We start from the raw sequence: 17,990 nt of genomic DNA on the forward strand, positions 1-17,990 counted from the left end.
AAAATATGTAAACACAGCGACTGATAGACACACCCACTTTTCTGCATGTTCTAACAGGTGATAGATTTGTTTCCGTGTATAACCCATAACACAATGTGAACCTCCCAGTCTGCAGCTTTCACCTGTATCCACACTAGGTGCACCAGTCGACAGAAAACTCAGGTTTTGGGGATTCAACTCGATCCGGAGTCAGGTGGATAGAAGATCCTGCAACCACTTTGTCAATTTAACTGCAAAACAGAGGTAACGTTTAGATTTGCCCTCTGCTTCCGCGGTAACCCTAGGCTACTCCAGCGTTCTATATAAAGATGAAATAATGTACAGATGTTAACTTCTAACAATACTTTAATATTTATAATCCAGAATCATTACATTTTGACAGTTTCTTATCTTGTGTTGATGTGCACTGCAGATTACACAATCAAAAATACGAACTCTGGGATGTCACTGCTGAAAATGACGAATTAGAACTGCTGGTCACTACTTTTAGTCTGAATAGGCCTACGATACGTATTGCCATGTAGTGGGCAGGTTGTGTTACTACATTGGATTCCCCTATGAACTGTCATTCAGTGTGTAGAAGAGATGGGTTTGAACTACATTGTTCAAATCACATTTTATTGGTCACATACACATGGTTAGCAGATGTTAATGCGAGTGTAGCGAAATGCTTGTGCTCCTAGTTCCGACCATGCAGTAATATCTAACAAGTAATCTAACAATTTCACAACAATTACCTTATACACACAAATGTAAAGGAATGAATAAGAATATGTACATATAAATATATGGATGAGCGATGGCCGTCCGGCATAGGCAAGATGCAGTAGATAGTATAGAGTACAGTATATACATATGAGATGAGTAATGTAGGATATGTAAACATTTAGCAAAGTGGCATTATTTAAAGTGACTACTTTTTATTAAGTCCATTAATTAAAGTGGCCAGAGATTTGAGTCTGTATGTTGGCAGCAGCCTCACTATATTAGTGATGGCTGTTTAACAGTCTGATGGCATTGAGATAGAAGCTGTTTTTCAGTCTCTTGGCCCCAGCTTTGATGCACCTGTACTGATCTCGCCTTCTGGATGATAGCTGGGTGAACAGGCAGTGGCTCGGGTGGTTGTTGTCCTTGGTGATCTTTTTGGCCTTCCTGTGACATCGGGTGTTGTAGGTTCACACCCATCTGAACAACATGCATCCATCCGCAGACCCACAGCAGATTGTCGATCACTAACACCAATACTACTGGCTGTGGAGAATCCTGACCAAACACACATCAACTCTTTGCATAATCCTAGCTCTCTTTATTCCTTTCCTAATATCCTTTCATAACCCCTTTTCCTAATTATTGTATCACCTCTATAAACTTGATAACGGAAGACCTATTATTAAACCGTGGTACTAAGCATACCAGTGTCCTACTGTGGGCCAGTTTCCTGGACCAAGAACACATCTCAGGACTGAAAGACATTGTCTATAGATAATCCCAGTGGTATTCCCAGTCAGTCAGACGTAGTAGCAGAAGCTGTATCAGTGGAGTAGTGGTTGTAATGCATTAGATTAAGTATAATTATAATATTACAGGTACGGTTCACTGACAAGGTGATGTCATTTCAGAGTTGGCCACCAGGAGAAAGATTTGGCATCTTGTAGAGGTCAGCATGCATCAGTGTTGTAGTGATGTTCGAGCAGAGCTTGTTCTGGTACAATAATAATAATAATAATAATAAACAACATCCTCTTTTTATATCTCAACAGATCTGGGGAAGAGAGATACGATGACCCATTCCCCTGACTGTAAGTATCGGTCGGTCCCCTGACTAGAGGTCGACCGACTATGATTTTTCAACGCCGATACTGATTATTGGAGGACCAAAAAAAAAAAATATATATTTATTTGTAAATGACAATTACAACAATACTGAATTAACACTTATTTTAACTTAATATAATACATCAATAAAATCAATTTAGCCTCAAAAAAATAATGAAACATGTTCAATTTGTTTTAGATAATGCAAAAACAAAGTGTTGGAGAAGAAAGTAAAAGTGCAATATGTGCCATGTAAGAAAGCTAATGTTTAAGTTCCTTGCTCAGAACATGGGAACATATGAAAGCTGGTGGTTCCTTTTAACATGAGTCTTAAATATTCCCAGGTAAGAAGTTTTAGGTTGTAGTTATTATAGGAGTATTTCTCTCTATACGATTTGTATTTCATATACCTTTGACTATTGAATGTTTTTATAGGCACTTTAGTATTGCCAGTGTAACAGTATAGCTTGCGTCCCTCTCCTCACTCCTACCTGGGCTCGAACCAGGAACACATCGACAACAGCCACCCTCGAAGCAGCGTTACCCATGCAGATCAAGGGGAACAGCCACTCCAAGTCTGAGCGAGTGACATTTGAAACGCTATTAGCGTGCACCCGCTAACTAGCTAGCCATTTCACATCGGTTACACCAGCCTCATCTTGGGAGTTGATAGGCTTGAAGTCATAAACAGCGCAATGCATTGCGAAGGGCTGCTGGCAAAACGCACGAAAGTGCTGTTTTGAATGAATGCTTACGAGCCTGCTGCTGCCTACCATCGCTCAGTCAGACTGCTCTATCAAATCATAGACTTAATTATAACATAACACACAGAAATACGAGCCTTAGGTCATTAAATGGTCGAATCCGGAAACTATCATCTCGAAAACAAAACGTTTTTCCTGTCAGTGAAATACGGAACCATTCTGTATTTTATCTAACGGGTGGCATCCCTAAGTCTAAATATTCCTGTTACATTGCCCAACCTTCGATGTTATGTCATAATTCGTACAATTCTGGCAAATTAGTTCGCAAACTAGTAATATCATCAACCATGTGTAGTTAACTTGTGATTATGTTAAGATTGATCGTTTTTTTTTTATAAGATAAGGTTAATGCTAGCTTGCAACTTACCTTGGCTTCTTGCTGCCGTCGCGTAACAGGTAAACAGCCTGCCATGCAGGCTCCTCGTGGAGTGCAATGTAAGGCAGGTGGTTAGAGCGTAGTAACCGGAAAAAAATAATTAAAAAAAATTAATTCGGCAAATTGGTGGCCAAAAATACCAATTGTTATGAAAACTTGAAATCGGCCCTAATTAAATCAGCCATTCCGATTAATCGCTCAACCTCCACCCCTGACTGTAAATATTGGTTGGTTCCCTCTACATATATTTAGTGGTGCCCTCTCCACTTGACATCAATGTCACCAGTCAGATCTGAACCCTGGTCTCCCGCATAGAAAACCAACACCTTAACCATTAGGCCAAGAGGACATTCTGTCTCAAGCTGAGGGTGACACGTATTTTATGCCGCCTCATCAGAAGAGCTTGAGTCCGACTCACCTCCACTACATACAGGGATGATAACCAAGGAAAATACATGTATTTTATAGCTTGTTGTCTGTAACGGTCTTTTTCAGTATCTGGTCTGGGGATCATTCAGCTGGGGAAGACTGGAGCAGGGATGAGTGCAACAGGAAACACCAAAGAGGTGTTTATAGAAGAGTTCTCTTCTGAGTCTGTGACTACACAATGTGAGGATGTCCAGAGGATGAAGAGTACAGCTTGGGACACTACTGAAACAGCAGGAGGAGTAGCAGCAGGAGGTGCAGCAAGAAAAGTAGCAGCAGGAGAAGTAGCAGCAGGAGAGGGGGTGTAGCAGCAGTAGCAGCAGCAGGAGTAGCAGGAAAAGTAGCAGCAGGAGAAGTAGCAGCAGGAGAGGGGGGGGTAGCAGCAGTAGCAGCAGCAGGAGTAGCAGGAAAAGTAGCAGCAGGAGAAGTAGCAGCAGGAGAAGGGGGAGTAGCAACAGCAGCAGTAGCAGCAGGAGTAGCAGGAAAAGAGGGAGTAGCAGGAGGAGGTGCAGGAGTAGCAGCAGCAACAGGAGTAACAGAAGGTGTACTAGCAGCAGTACTAGGAGGAGTAGCAGGAGGAGTAGCGGTACTAGCTTTGGGAATACCAGCAGGAATAGCAGGAGCAGGAGTAGCAGCATTTGCAGGAGTAGCATTTGGAGAGATTTTTATAAAAACGTACACTGAAATCGACAAAAGGCGGGTGGAAAAGAGAACGCCTCGAAAAAGGTAGTACAGATCTGGTTAACAGCAACAATTAAACTACATGAGTATATCATTTTCAGAATTGTATGTTTGTTTCACTAGTTAAGACTAATGTAAAATGTATGTGTTCAAATTATAAAACAAACTTACATCAATATACCTTTATGGAAGGAACTTATGTACTTTTAAAAATCAGTCTACCCCACTTATTTATCATTGCAATGTGAATAAATGTTACTATCATGTTTGTGTAGTGAAACATGGGTAATTTCATGGTGTTTTTAAAAATCAATGAAGGATATATCACTGATTAAATTGAATTTGTCTATTGTGCCTTGCATGCAACATAAGTATAAAATAAATATTTTATTGACATTTTTACATTTACATTTAAGTCATTTAGCAGACGCTCTTATCCAGAGCGACTTACAAATTGGTGCATTCACCTTAAGATATCCAGTGGAAAAACCACTACAATATTGCATCTAAATCTTTTTTTTGGGGGGGGGGGGGGGGGTTAGAAGGATTACTTTATCCTATCCCAGGTATTCCTTAAAGAGGTGGGGTTTCAGGTGTCTCCGGAAGGTGGTGATTGACTCCGCTGTCCTGGCGTCGTGAGGGAGCTTGTTCCACCATTCGGGTGCCAGAGCAGCGAACCGTTTTGACTGGGCTGAGCGGGAACCGTGCTTCCTCAGAGGTAGGGGGACCAGCAGGCCAGAGGTGGATGAACGCAGTGCCCTTCTTTGGGTGTAGGGACTGATCAGAGACTGAAGGTACGGAGGTGCCGTTCCCCTCACAGCTCCGTAGGCAAGCACCATGGTCTTGTAGCATGTTGTGTACCATGTTGTGTACCATTAGTAAATGGGTGTGGCGTTAGATGCACCCCCTTTGCACCATGATGCACCCCCTTTGCACCATGATCAAACATGTATTATGAGATTCCATTATGGGTTATAGAGGAAACAAATGTGAACCTCCCATATCCCAGACTCAGACTCAATGCATAGGTTGACAGAAAAATGGATGTTGTGGGGATTCATTTAGCTCCGGACTCGGTTGGATAGAAGATCCTGCAGCCACTTTGTCAATTTGAAGGCAAACTGACACAATGCTTAGATTTGTCCCCTGCAGTAATCCTAGGCTACTGCAGTGTTTCCATAAAAAAGAGTATCTGTGCCATTATTTCAACTTCTAACAATAATATTATTTTGTCATTTTGGATTATATTAATTGAAACAGCTGTATATCTTGTTCATGCTGTACTACAACATTTTTTAAAACAAGATTACACAATCTGTGATGTCACTGCTTTGAGTTTGCGTAGGCCTACAGTATTGCCATCTACTGGGCAGGTTGTGTTACTACCTTTGATTCCCCTCAGTCATTCAGTGTGTAGACGAGAAACCCATCCGAACAACAGGCATCCAGCTGCAGACCCACAGCAGATTGTCTATCACTACAACTGGCCTGTCACTGAAATCAATACTACTGGCCGTGGAGAATCCCGACCACATGCACGTTAACTCTTTGCATAATCCTAGCTCTCTTTCTTCCTTTCATAGCTCCTTTTCCTAATTATTTTACCACCTCTATAAACTTGATAACGGTAGACGTATTATTAAACCGCGGTACTAAGCATGCCAGTGTTACCAGTGTCCTACTGTGGGCCAGGTTCCTGGACCCAGAACACATCTTCTCAGGACTGAAAGACATTGTCTATAGATAATCCCAGTGGTATTCCCAGTCAGTCAGACGTAGTAGCAGAAGCTGTATTAGTGGAGTAGTGGTTGTAATGCATTAGATAAAGAACAAGCTCTATAAACACCAAAGAGGTGTTTATAGAAGAGTTCTCTTCTGAGTCTGTGACTACACAATGTGAGGATGTCCAGAGGATGAAGAGTACAGCTTGGGACACTACTGAAACAGCAGGAGGAGTAGGTGCAGCAGCAGCAGGAGGATAACGAGCTGGAGGAAGAAGAGCAGGAGCAACAGGAGTAGGAGTAACAGAAGGTGTACTAGCAGGAGTAACAGCAGTAAGAGTATCACTACTAGCTTTGGGAATACCATTAGGAGGAGCTTGAGTAGTAGGGGTAACAGAATGCGTACTAGCCGCAGGAGTAACAGCAGTAAGAGTATCACTACTAGCTTTGGGAATACCATTAGGAGTACTAGGAGGAGCATCAGGAGTAGGGGTAACAGAATGCGTACTAGCCGCAGGAGTAACAGCAGTAAGAGTATCACTACTAGCTTTGGGAATACCATTAGGAGGAGCTTCAGGAGTAGGGGTAACAGAATGCGTACTAGCCGCAGGAGTAACAGCAGTAAGAGTATCACTACTAGCTTTGGGAATACCATTAGGAGTACTAGGAGGAGCAACAGGAGTAGGGGTAACAGAATGCGTACTAGCCGCAGGAGTAACATCAGTAAGAGTATCACTACTAGCTTTGGGAATACCATTAGGAGTACTAGGAGGAGCATCAGGAGTAGGGGTAACAGAATGCGTACTAGCAGCAGGAGTAACAGCAGTAAGAGTATCACTACTAGCTTTGGGAATACCATTAGGAGTACTAGGAGGAGCAACAGGAGTAGGGGTAACAGAATGCGTACTAGCCGCAGGAGTAACAGCAGTAAGAGTATCACTACTAGCTTTGGGAATACCATTAGGAGTACTAGGAGGAGCAACAGGAGTAGGGGTAACAGAATGCGTACTAGCCGCAGGAGTAACAGCAGTAAGAGTATCACTACTAGCTTTGGGAATACCAGCAGGAATAGTAGGAGTAGCAACAGGAGTAGGGGTAACAGAATGCGTACTAGCCGCAGGAGTAACAGCAGTAAGAGTATCACTACTAGCTTTGGGAATACCATTAGGAGTACTAGGAGGAGCAACAGGAGTAGGGGTAACAGAATGCGTACTAGCCGCAGGAGTAACAGCAGTAAGAGTATCACTACTAGCTTTGGGAATACCATTAGGAGTACTAGGAGGAGCAACAGGAGTAGGGGTAACAGAATGCGTACTAGCCGCAGGAGTAACAGCAGTAAGAGTATCACTACTAGCTTTGGGAATACCATTAGGAGTACTAGGAGGAGCTTCAGGAGTAGGGGTAACAGAATGCGTACTAGCCGCAGGAGTAACAGCAGTAAGAGTATCACTACTAGCTTTGGGAATACCATTAGGAGTACTAGGAGGAGCAACAGGAGTAGGGGTAACAGAATGCGTACTAGCCGCAGGAGTAACAGCAGTAAGAGTATCACTACTAGCTTTGGGAATACCATTAGGAGTACTAGGAGGAGCAACAGGAGTAGGGGTAACAGAATGCGTACTAGCCTCAGGAGTAACAGCAGTAAGAGTATCACTACTAGCTTTGGGAATACCAGCAGGAATAGTAGGAGTAGCATTTGCAGAGATTAAAAAAAGAATGTACAACAAAATCAACAACAGCTGGGTGGAAAAGCCTCTTAAAAAGGTAGTACAGATCTGGTTACCAACAATTAAACTACAGAGTATATTGTATGTTTGTTTCTCTAGTTAAGACTAATGTAAAATGTATGTGTTCAAATTATAAAAATCAATATACCTTTATGGAAAGAAAAAAAACAATATGAATGGGAACAGTTCAATTAAAGCATGGCACTTATCCTAGATTTGATTTGAAAAGAGGAATTAGGCAAGGTTGCCCAATTTCACTTTACCTCTTCCTGCTTGCAACCCAACTTCTTACAAGTTTTGTTAAATCCAGTAATATAAAAGGGATCTCTATTGCGGACAGAGATATTATCGTAAGTCAACTTGCAGATGACAACCCTCTTTTTGAAAGATGCTCACCAGATTCCTAGAGCAGTCGACGTGATAAATATATTTTCCAAAGCATCTGGTCTTCGCCTAAAAATTAAGTGTGAATTGTTTAAGACTGATACCCTCTATATGCAATATTCCAGTCAAGGAAAAAGTAACATACCTTAGGATTACCATATCTAAGGATTAACAGGAAAGATGCTCATTAAATTTTATACCTATTATTGAAAAAAACAAAAAGTTTAACCATTGGTTGCAGAGGGATTTATCCTTGAAAGGTCGAGTATTGCTTTCTAAAGCAGAAGGTATCTCCAGACGTACTTATGCAGCCCAGTCCCTAGATCTTGACAACAAAATAGGTAAAGCGGTTGACCAGGTGCTTTTCAACTTCATCTGGAGAAGGAAAAAAAAAAAAAAAAAATCATACTCATTATGAAATCTGTCATTATGAACTCATATATGGTGGACTCCATTTTTTAGATTTTCCTACTTTGAATAATACTTATAAATTGGGCTAAACATATTTTAAAAGAATCCCACATCAATTTGGAATTTCACCCCTCATATCTTCTCCAGTTTTGGTGGCCTCAATTTTATGTTACTTTGTAACTATGACATTGATAAGATTCCTGCAAAATGATCTGCTTTTCACAGACAAGTGTTCTTAGCGTGGTCATTAATATATGAACAATATTTCCCCGCATAGGTATTTCATTTGGAACAATAAGGACATTTTGTATAGAAACAAGTCTTTATTTTATTTATTTTTAAACTGGTTCAATAATCATATCCTACTGGTGTTTCAACTTTTTAATGCGGAAGGATTGTTACTCAGTTATGAGGAATTTCTCTTGTTACAATATCCCTGTAACACAGAGAGTTCACCATAGCCTTTGATGCTATTCCATCAGGAACTCTTGTTATTTAGAGGTGTAGCCAGACCGCACCTTCTTGACCTACCCTCACTTAATCCAGTTGACTCTCCAATAGGAAGTATTTCAAAGGGATATTGTATCCATTCCTTTTGTCACAAGTTACTGGAATACATCGGTCACTAATATCTGTTGGGAAAAAGTCTGGTTATTACTACACAAATACTTGCTTCTTAACAAGGTCAAAGAGGTCTCTTTCAGAACAATCCATAAGTATTACACTGCAAATCATTACCTGAAGAAACTTAAAGACATTAACATTCATTGTACTTTCTGTTGAGCATCCAGAAACAGTTTCACATTTATTTTGGCATTGTCTAAATGTAAACAATTATGGAAAGATTCAGTTTTATAATTAATATTCTTGATAAATTGTTTGAGAGAATGTGCTGCTCGGTTTCCTTAACCATAAAAGATAAAGAAACAATTACCTTATAAATCTAATTGTGCCAATGGCAAAATGTCATATTCATAAATGTAAATTTACTAATAAAAAAAACACTTGTGTTTTCTGGAAGGAAAACAAGCATTAAGACCATTATACATTGTTCTAATAAGAAAGCTGTTAAGATGCACACATTGTTTTAAGGTCTTTGTATAATCTGTCTGTTGTATCCCCTAGCATATTTTATCATTGTCTGTTTGTATGTATACTGATCTCTCCAATAATATAGATATATTTTTTTTAAGTGCAAATCTATGAATACTATAGGATGGTAAAAGATGTTTGTAATTTCAGAGCATCCACCAGGAGAAAGATATGGCATCATCGTCTGGTACAGGTAAGTCTGTCAGGGTTGTGGAGAATTCTTAAATGTATTTTAATCTAGAGTATGTTGTCAGTACAATTTACTCTGTTTTTATATCAACAGTGGAGAGGAAGAGAGCTAGCATTTCAGTACCTCTCAACAGTAAGTATTGACTGAGCAGTGCTCTCTTTTCACACACACGTCAGGTGGCAGGTATGCTAGCGGTTCAGAGCATTGGGCCAGTTACAAAAAAGTAACTGATTCCAATCCCTGTGCTGACTAGGTGAAAAATCTATTGATGTGCCCTTGTTGATCCAGGGTCACCATCAATAATAGCTGATCCCTTGCCCCCACTCAGGGTGAGACATGCAACAACAACAAAAAAAGCCAATACACACTTGTACATGTGTGAGAACAATATTAATAATAATAAGGGTGCTTACATTTCTTACCTCCACAATCTGGCAAGTCCACAGTCAGGGAAAATTACATTTTAGTGCCTTTGTTGTGCACTGAGTATTGCTGATAATCAAAGGGCATTAAGTCTATTAAAGGTACAATGTCACTTTTTGGGAGACGACACCAAATTCATGTAGAAATTTGAGTTATAGATCTGTCATTCTCATTGGAAGCAAGTCCAAGAAGCGGTAGATATGTTCTATTTCTAGGCTTCCCAGTCTGGAGTTGTGTTTTTGCATCCTTTACTAATATCTGTATAGTGTACCTTTAAAGCCTGTCTAACTGTTTCTTCTATAGTATCTGAAGAACAAAATAACTGATCTGAGGATTGTTCCTCTTGGAGTAGGGAAGAGTGCAACAGGAAACACCATCCTTGGGAGAGAGGCCTTTAAAGTGGACTCATCTCCTGAGTCGGTCACCAAAGCATGTGAGAAACAGAGTAGGGAGGCAAATGGGAGGAAAATTGAAGTGTTGGACACCCCAGGACTGGGCGAGGACAGGAGAAGTGAGATAGCCAGATGCATCATGGACAAGTCAATCCCCATCATGGACAAGACCCCATGTGTTCCTGCTGGGGGTAAGGTTGACAGAGGACGAGGGGGAACACTGAAGTGGATCCAGCAGAACGTCGGAGAAGATGCCTTGGACTACATCATGATATTAGTCACCTGTGCTGATTCACCCCGACTCAGAGGAAACAGTGGATGACTACATGAAACAGAACCTACAGCCACTCATCAACAGCTGTGGAGGCAGATATCACTCATTCAATAATGAAAATATGGAGGACCACAGTCAGGTCACAGAGCTGCTGGAGAAGATAGAAGAGATGGTGGAGGTGAAAAAAGGGGTGGCACTACACCAACGAGATAGACCATAATGCTCAGACTGAGATCACAGCCCAGAAGATAAAGAGCAGGTCTACAACTTGGGGTGCTACAGCAGCAGCTCGTCTGGCAGCAGCCATTAAGTTAATAATCTCAGGAGTAGTGAGAGTAGCGGGACCAACAGTAGCAACCAGACCAGCATTGGGAATAGCAAAACTAGCGAGATCAAGAGGAAGAGCTGGACCAGCATTGGTAGTACCAACAGAAGTAATGCAAGCAGCAGTCAGACCAGCATTGTAAGAAATAAAAGGCATATTGGGAGTACTAGTAGGGGTAGCAGGCATAGCATTGGTAGCACTAGCAGGGGTAGATGGACTAGCATTGGTAGTAGCAGCAGGTACGACAGGAGTAGCAGGATCAGCAGTAGGAGTTGCAGGACTAGCATTGGGAGTACCAGCAGGAGTAGTAATAATAGCAGGAGTAGCGGGACTAGCAGTAGTGGCATTAGCAAAGAATTTCAAACGGTTTCAAAAGACAGCATAATGGACAGGAGAGGAAAACAGAAAGCCTCCTAAAATAAGTACCGATCTGGTTAACAACAAAGATACTAGATGTGATCGTTCTGAAGTGTAAAATATATTAGTCTTGGCGGGATGGCTGGGCAGTAACACAGTGGGTATGTCTGCATGAACAGAAAGAGGGTTGCCTTGACCTTCTATTGAATAGATGTGTATCTGGTCTTCGTAGGGTTCAGACGGTGTAACTGTTAACAAAATGGAGATGTCAAGGAACAAACAAAAACACAATGTTGATGCAAAACAGAGGCACATGGTAAATAAAGGGCAAACATACCCAAATGTAGTACTCCACATGCTAGTGTTACACAATGAGCAAATAAGAAGTGCACAACAATCAAACCAGAAACAATATCAATCTACATAACAGTACAAACTACATACCTTGGCTGCTGCTCACAGGCAATGCGCACCGTTGAGTGATCTGTGCTGTTTGGTTGAGAGAGAACTAATGACTGCAGGTCATTTAAAGGGCTAGCCCCACCCCTTTCAGGTGGTGGCGATCTAGTTGATTAGTTGTGTGTGTCGACCAATGAGGAGCAGGCTCCCGTCCTGCTCGGGAGGGGTTTCGTACAAATACTTGTTTCTCTTGGAAGAAACATTTAAATCAGTGGTTCTTAACCTTGTTGGAGGTACTGACCCCCACCAGTTTCATATGCGCATTCACCAAACCCTTCTTAATTGGAAAAATGGCTCTCTTCACCTTGAATCCAGCGAGCGTTGTGTTCTTGTATTGTCCATTTCCATGCAGCTTAAGGAAGTGTTATCTTAGTTTTGCCGGTGATAGACTAGAATTGCTCAACTTGGCATTGCAAATCATGCAGTTAGGACGCTGACTCTCATCACGTTCCGTTATACATGTGAATCCATATTGTACATATTCGTCCGACCACTTTCTTTTTTTGCTCGACATAGTTAGTATGAAGGGATTAAAATATTAAGAAAGAAATCACACGACGTACCATCACGACAGTCACAATTCGACTACTGAGCGCGCCAAATTCCCTGCAGCACAGATAGGCCAAGCGATGTTGCGTGATCACCTGCAGCCAATGATGGCCAAGCGGGGCGTGTCATCACGAATCATATGAGTCGGGTGTGTGTCTTGACCTCGGCCGAACCCCTGAGACTGACTCACCGAACCCCTGGGGTTCGATCGAACCCAGGTTAAGAACCACTGATTTAAATGCTTTAAAAAAATGTTTTTGTTGAAACCATGATCTTATGGTCATATCCCGTTGAGTATTGTTGGTCTATTGCCCTTTCATTTTTTTATGTTCATCTTTTTTTATGAGATGCTTAGGGATCAAACTAAATGTGTTCTTACATTTGTTATGTATATAATATTACTATCATGTCTGTGTAGTGAAATATGGGTCATTTCATGGTGCTTTTTTTATGGTGTTTTTAAAATAACCCATGAAGGATATTTAACCGATTATATTCTATTCTGTCCCTTTGTACCTTGCATGCATGTAAGAAAATAAAACACCAACTATTTGATTGAGATTTTGTATGCCGTTTTGTTAAACCAAAGTAGTTATTGTAAGGAGAATTTGATTTATTTATGTACTGCTGTCTGGTGTCTAAAGATGGCGCCAACATAGAGGGCCGCCTCACTTCCAGTCCTTAGGAAACTTTGCAGTATTTTTTTTATGTATTATTTCTTACATTGTTAGCCCAGAAAATGTTGTGTTATTACATACAGCTGGGAATAACTATTTTTCACAAGCATTTCTCTGCACTCGCAATAACATCTGCTAAACATGTGTATGTGACCAATATAATTTGATTTGGTCATGTAATATTTTTGTGATTATGAGTCGACCATTTATCCAGGACGGCTTTTACAAATTTGTCCAAAATGAGAAAACACAAAGTAAGAAAACATAAGATGCTGAAATTGTCGTACAAGTATGTGTGTATATGTGCGTCTGATCAAAATGATAGAAGTAACATTGAGTTATTTGTTACTATGAATATATATTGCTGTATTCTTTTTTCTCTAATTATTTGAAAATGTTTTCGACAATTTTTCAAAAGAGCATCAGCTGTTCCGGACGACTGTGTGATCACGCTCTCTGCAGCCGATGTGAGTAAGACCTTTAAACAGGTCAACATTCACAAGGCCGCAGGGCCAGAGTGATTACCAGGACGTGTACTCCGAGCATGCGCTAACCAACTGGCAAGTGTCTTCACTGACATTTTCAACCTCTCCCTGTCTGAGTCTGTAATACCAACATGTTTCAAGCAGACCACCATAGTCCCTGTGCCCAAGAACACTAAGTTAACCTGCCTAAATGACTACCGACCAGTAGCACTCACATCTGTAGCCATGAAGTGCTTTGAAAGGCTGGTCATGGCTCACATCAACACCATTATCCCAGAAACCCTAGACCCACTCCAATTTGCATACCGCCCCAACAGATCCACAGATGATGCAATCTCTATTGCACTCCACACTGCCCTTTCCCACCTGGACAAAAGGAACACCTATGTGAGAATGCTATTCATTGACTACAGTTCAGCATTCAACACCATAGTGCCCTCAAAGCTCATCACTAATCTAAGGACCCTGGGACTAAACACCTCCCTCTGCAACTGGATCCTGGACTTCCTGACGGGCCGCCCCCAGGTGGTAAGGGTAGGTAACAACACATCTGCCACGCTGATCCTCAACACAGGGGCCCCTCAGGGGTGCGTGCTCAGTCCCCTCCTGTACTCCTTGTTCACTCATAACTGTACGGCCAGGCATGACTCCAACACCATCATTAAGTTTGCCGATGACCAACAGTGGTAGGCCTGATCACCGACAACGACGAGACAGCCTATAGGGAGGAAGTCAGAGATCTGGCAGTGTGGTGCCAGGACAACAACCTCTACCTCAACGTGATAAAGACAAAGGAGATGATTGTGGACTACAGGAAAAGGAGGACCGAGCTCGCCCCCATTCTCATCGATGGGGCTGTAGTGGTGCAGGTTGAGAGCTTCAAGTTCCTTGGTGTCCACATCACCAACAAACTAACATGGTCCAAGCACACCAAAATCTATTCCTCCTCAGGAGACTGAAAATATTTGGCATGGGTCCACAGATCTTCAAAAGGTTCTACAGCTGCACCATCGAGAGCATCCTGACTGGTTGCATCACTGCCTGGTATGGCAACTGCTCGGCCTCCGACTGCAAGGCGCTACAGAGGGTAGTGCGTACGGCCTAGTACACCAACGTAATAGTCCGGTGGCCATTTGATTAATTGTTCAGCAGTCTTATCGCTTGGGGGTAGAAGCTGTTAAGGAGCCTTTTGATCCTAGACTTGACGCTCCGGTACCGGTACCGGTAGCAGAGAAAACATGAATTGGGTGGCAGGAGTCTATGAGAATTTCATGGGCTTTCCTCTGACACCGCCTATTATATATGTCCTGGATGGCAGGAAGCTTTGCCCCAGTGATGTACTGGGCCGTACGCACTACCCTCTGTAGCGCCTTACGGTCAGATGCCGAGCAGTTGCCATACCAGGCTGTATACTGTATTTCATATGTTGGTAACCATTTTCTAAAAGCACTGAGGCACAAGAGGCAGTGATGTATCATGAATACAGCACTGCCTTGTGTGCCTTATTGCTTTTATTTCAACATATTAAAATAACAATGAATTACATATTTTCATTAAAACGTTATTTGATACTTCAATTCATACAATTTCATTATTCCACAAGGAGATACACTGCACTCAGAAACTATTCAGACCCCTTCACTTTTCCACATTTTGTTACATTACAGCCTTATTCTAAAATGAATTAAACCGTTTTTTCCCCCACATCAATCTACACACAATACCGCATAATGTACAGCACTTTGTGGCATCTGATGATGTAAAAAGGGCTTTATAAAACAGCAGGTCCGGGACATGGTAGCACGTCTGGTGAACAGGTCATGGTTCCATTACCACAGGCTGAACAGTTGAAACTGGAGCAGAAGCACGACCAGGTGGACTGGGGACAGCAAGGAGTCATCATGCGATGTAGTCCTGAGGCATGGTCCTCGGGCTCAGGTCCTCCGGGAGGGGAGAGGGAGAGAATTAGAGGGAGCATACTTAAATTCACACAGGAAACCTGATAAGACAGGAGAAATACACCAGATATAACAGACTGACCCTAGCCCCGAGGCACATAGACTATTGCAGCATAGATACTAGAGGCTGAGACAGGAGGGGGGTCAGGGGACACTGTGGCCCACAGGGCCAACCAGGCAGGATATAACTCCACCCACTTTGTCTAAAGCACAGCCCCTACACCACCAGAGGGAAATCAACTGACCACCAACTTACTACCCTGAGACAAGGTTGAGTATAGCCCAGGAAGATCTCCTCCACCACACGAGGCAGATGGGGCGCAAAACCGTACAGAGCTGGCCATTCTAAAGGGAAACATTGTTTCTGAGGTCGGGCAGGGAGACAGCGAGGCTTATAACCCTGCTATGTAAGGGATAATAAATGAGGGGCTATGCGTTCTATGGAAAATAATGAACGACGTGGAAGGTGTGTTCTGAATTCTGATTGGCTGAAAGCCATGGTATATCAGACCGTATACCATGGGTTTGATAAAACATTTATTTTTACTGCTCTAATTACATTGCTAACCAGTGTCGTGTCTTTGGGTACCATTAAACTGAAGACATGTTTATCAATTAACTCCCTGTAATTATTATCACGCGATTAAACTGATTAATCGTTTAATTGTAATTAACTAGGAGATCGGGGCACCAAGGAAAATATTCAGATTACAAAGTTATAATTTTCCTAATATAACTTTCCTATATTATAACATATATTATAGTATAGGCCGATTATCTTCTGGTTTAAATGGTGTATTTTACCTCGCGTCCAGTCTCATTCCAAACGTCGTAAATTGTTGTATCTGCACGAACCCAGTCTTTACTAAAATCATCCATACATCAATTGTCTTAAAATCATTTATTTACTACACTAAGTAATTAACAGAAAACATACAAACAGTAATTATCGTCACAAAGGATTGGTAGAGTAACGTGCCCTAATGGCTAACAGGCATGGCTGGTCTGTTAGACAATGGGTCATAAACGGTCAGCTGAGGAGGTACACAGAGTTAATTAATATTAACAATTGACAATTGAACGCTCACTCATTCGGGAACAATTGCAATCAATATATATTTACGCTCAGTGTGTCGTCGGGATCCTTGTTCGAGCGTCGTTCTGATGGAGAGTTCTCTCTCTCTCTCTCTCTCTCTCTCTCTCTCTCTCGGTTAGAATGGATCTTTCAAAGCGACATTCATTAATGTCGTTATAGAATGGATGTTTCGTTGGTCTTCGCGTTCAATGATATAATTTACTTAACTGCAGACTAATAATTAATATCAAAGACTTGTTCTTATTCTGTCGGTCTCGATAGTCTAAAAGTTAACCACGTGGTATAGTTCACTTTCAGTAGAGGAATTGGATGGTAAAACCTATTGGCCATGGAGTGGAGGCCTGGTCTCAAGAAAGTAAATCAGGGTGGGGGTTTTTATAGGTGACCCTAGAACAGGCTTGTCAAATGACGCCTGGTCCTGTCTGTGTCTTTGGGGGGCGTGCCGATGACTGAGTTAAGCTTGGTACAGAAATACAATTCTATCACATTAACATCAGTACATAGCATCTCAATGTATTACAAATAGCTTTATCCTTATTAATACATTTTATACAACCATGTGGATGCAAGTCTCATCGCTGAGGCTATTATATAAACAGTTTTATGGTAATATGGCTATATTGTCTCTTCTGAGTATCACAAAATTGTACCAAGTGGACCAGTTCGTAGCTGGATTCTTCACCAATCTTCCATACCTTCTACCGGTCGGGCAGAACACAAATGTCGCTTGGCTCCCCAATTCTGTGAGTTGGAAGAATTTCCTGTGTCTCTCTATGGGCCATGTGGCAAGAGATTCTCCTGGAATTTTAGAGTTTTTACAACCCTTTCACACAGGGCCTGGGTGGGGGAAGGTAGGCTGGGGAATGTTGAAAAGGGTAGGGGGTCAACTGTCCTCCCTGTACCCAAAGAGGCCAACGTCATGACACCAGTTTATAATAGCAATAAGGCTCCCCTGGGTTTGTGATATATTGCCAATATACCATGGCTAAGGGCTGTGTCCATGCACTCGGCGTTCCTAAATACAACCCTTAGCCGTGGTATATTGGCCATACACCACACCTCCTCTTATTGCTTAAATAAAGCACGCTCTACAATGCCCTTCAAGCCAATCAGAAAGTAGTATTCAACAATGTCATTGTATAAACCAAAATAAATGCTAGGCTATAAGCAAGGGGGAATATATGTGCGAGATGAGATAAATACAAGAGATGATTCGGACAGCAACATGAACATCATGAAATTCTTATGATGGCACAGAGATAATTCATATGAAACTGTCAGCAGGCATAGGCGCTAGACCACTGCTCGTCCAATTAGGATCCAGGATACAAACAATCAATTTATAATTTTGAAGTTAAATGTCATATAGACTATGGTTGTTAAAATAATGAAGGATAGTTACCTGTAG

At 41.7% G+C, this 17,990-nt stretch overlaps 1 protein-coding gene across 1 annotated transcript; it reads left to right on the forward strand.

The window, feature by feature from the left end:
- Nucleotides 1-4,735: 4,735 nt before the first annotated feature.
- LOC115147731 (GTPase IMAP family member 7) lies at nt 4,736-11,365 on the forward strand. The gene is made up of 4 exons (XM_029690029.1): nt 4,736-4,780; nt 9,548-9,590; nt 9,681-9,719; nt 10,363-11,365. Exons 2-4 carry the CDS (start codon nt 9,569-9,571, stop codon nt 10,722-10,724), a joined length of 423 nt encoding a protein of 140 aa, XP_029545889.1. The 5' UTR covers nt 4,736-4,780; nt 9,548-9,568; the 3' UTR covers nt 10,725-11,365.
- Nucleotides 11,366-17,990: the final 6,625 nt, after the last annotated feature.

The sequence above is a fragment of the Salmo trutta genome, chromosome 14, assembly GCF_901001165.1.
Source record: "Salmo trutta chromosome 14, fSalTru1.1, whole genome shotgun sequence".
NCBI classification, from domain to species: Eukaryota; Metazoa; Chordata; class Actinopteri; order Salmoniformes; family Salmonidae; genus Salmo; species Salmo trutta.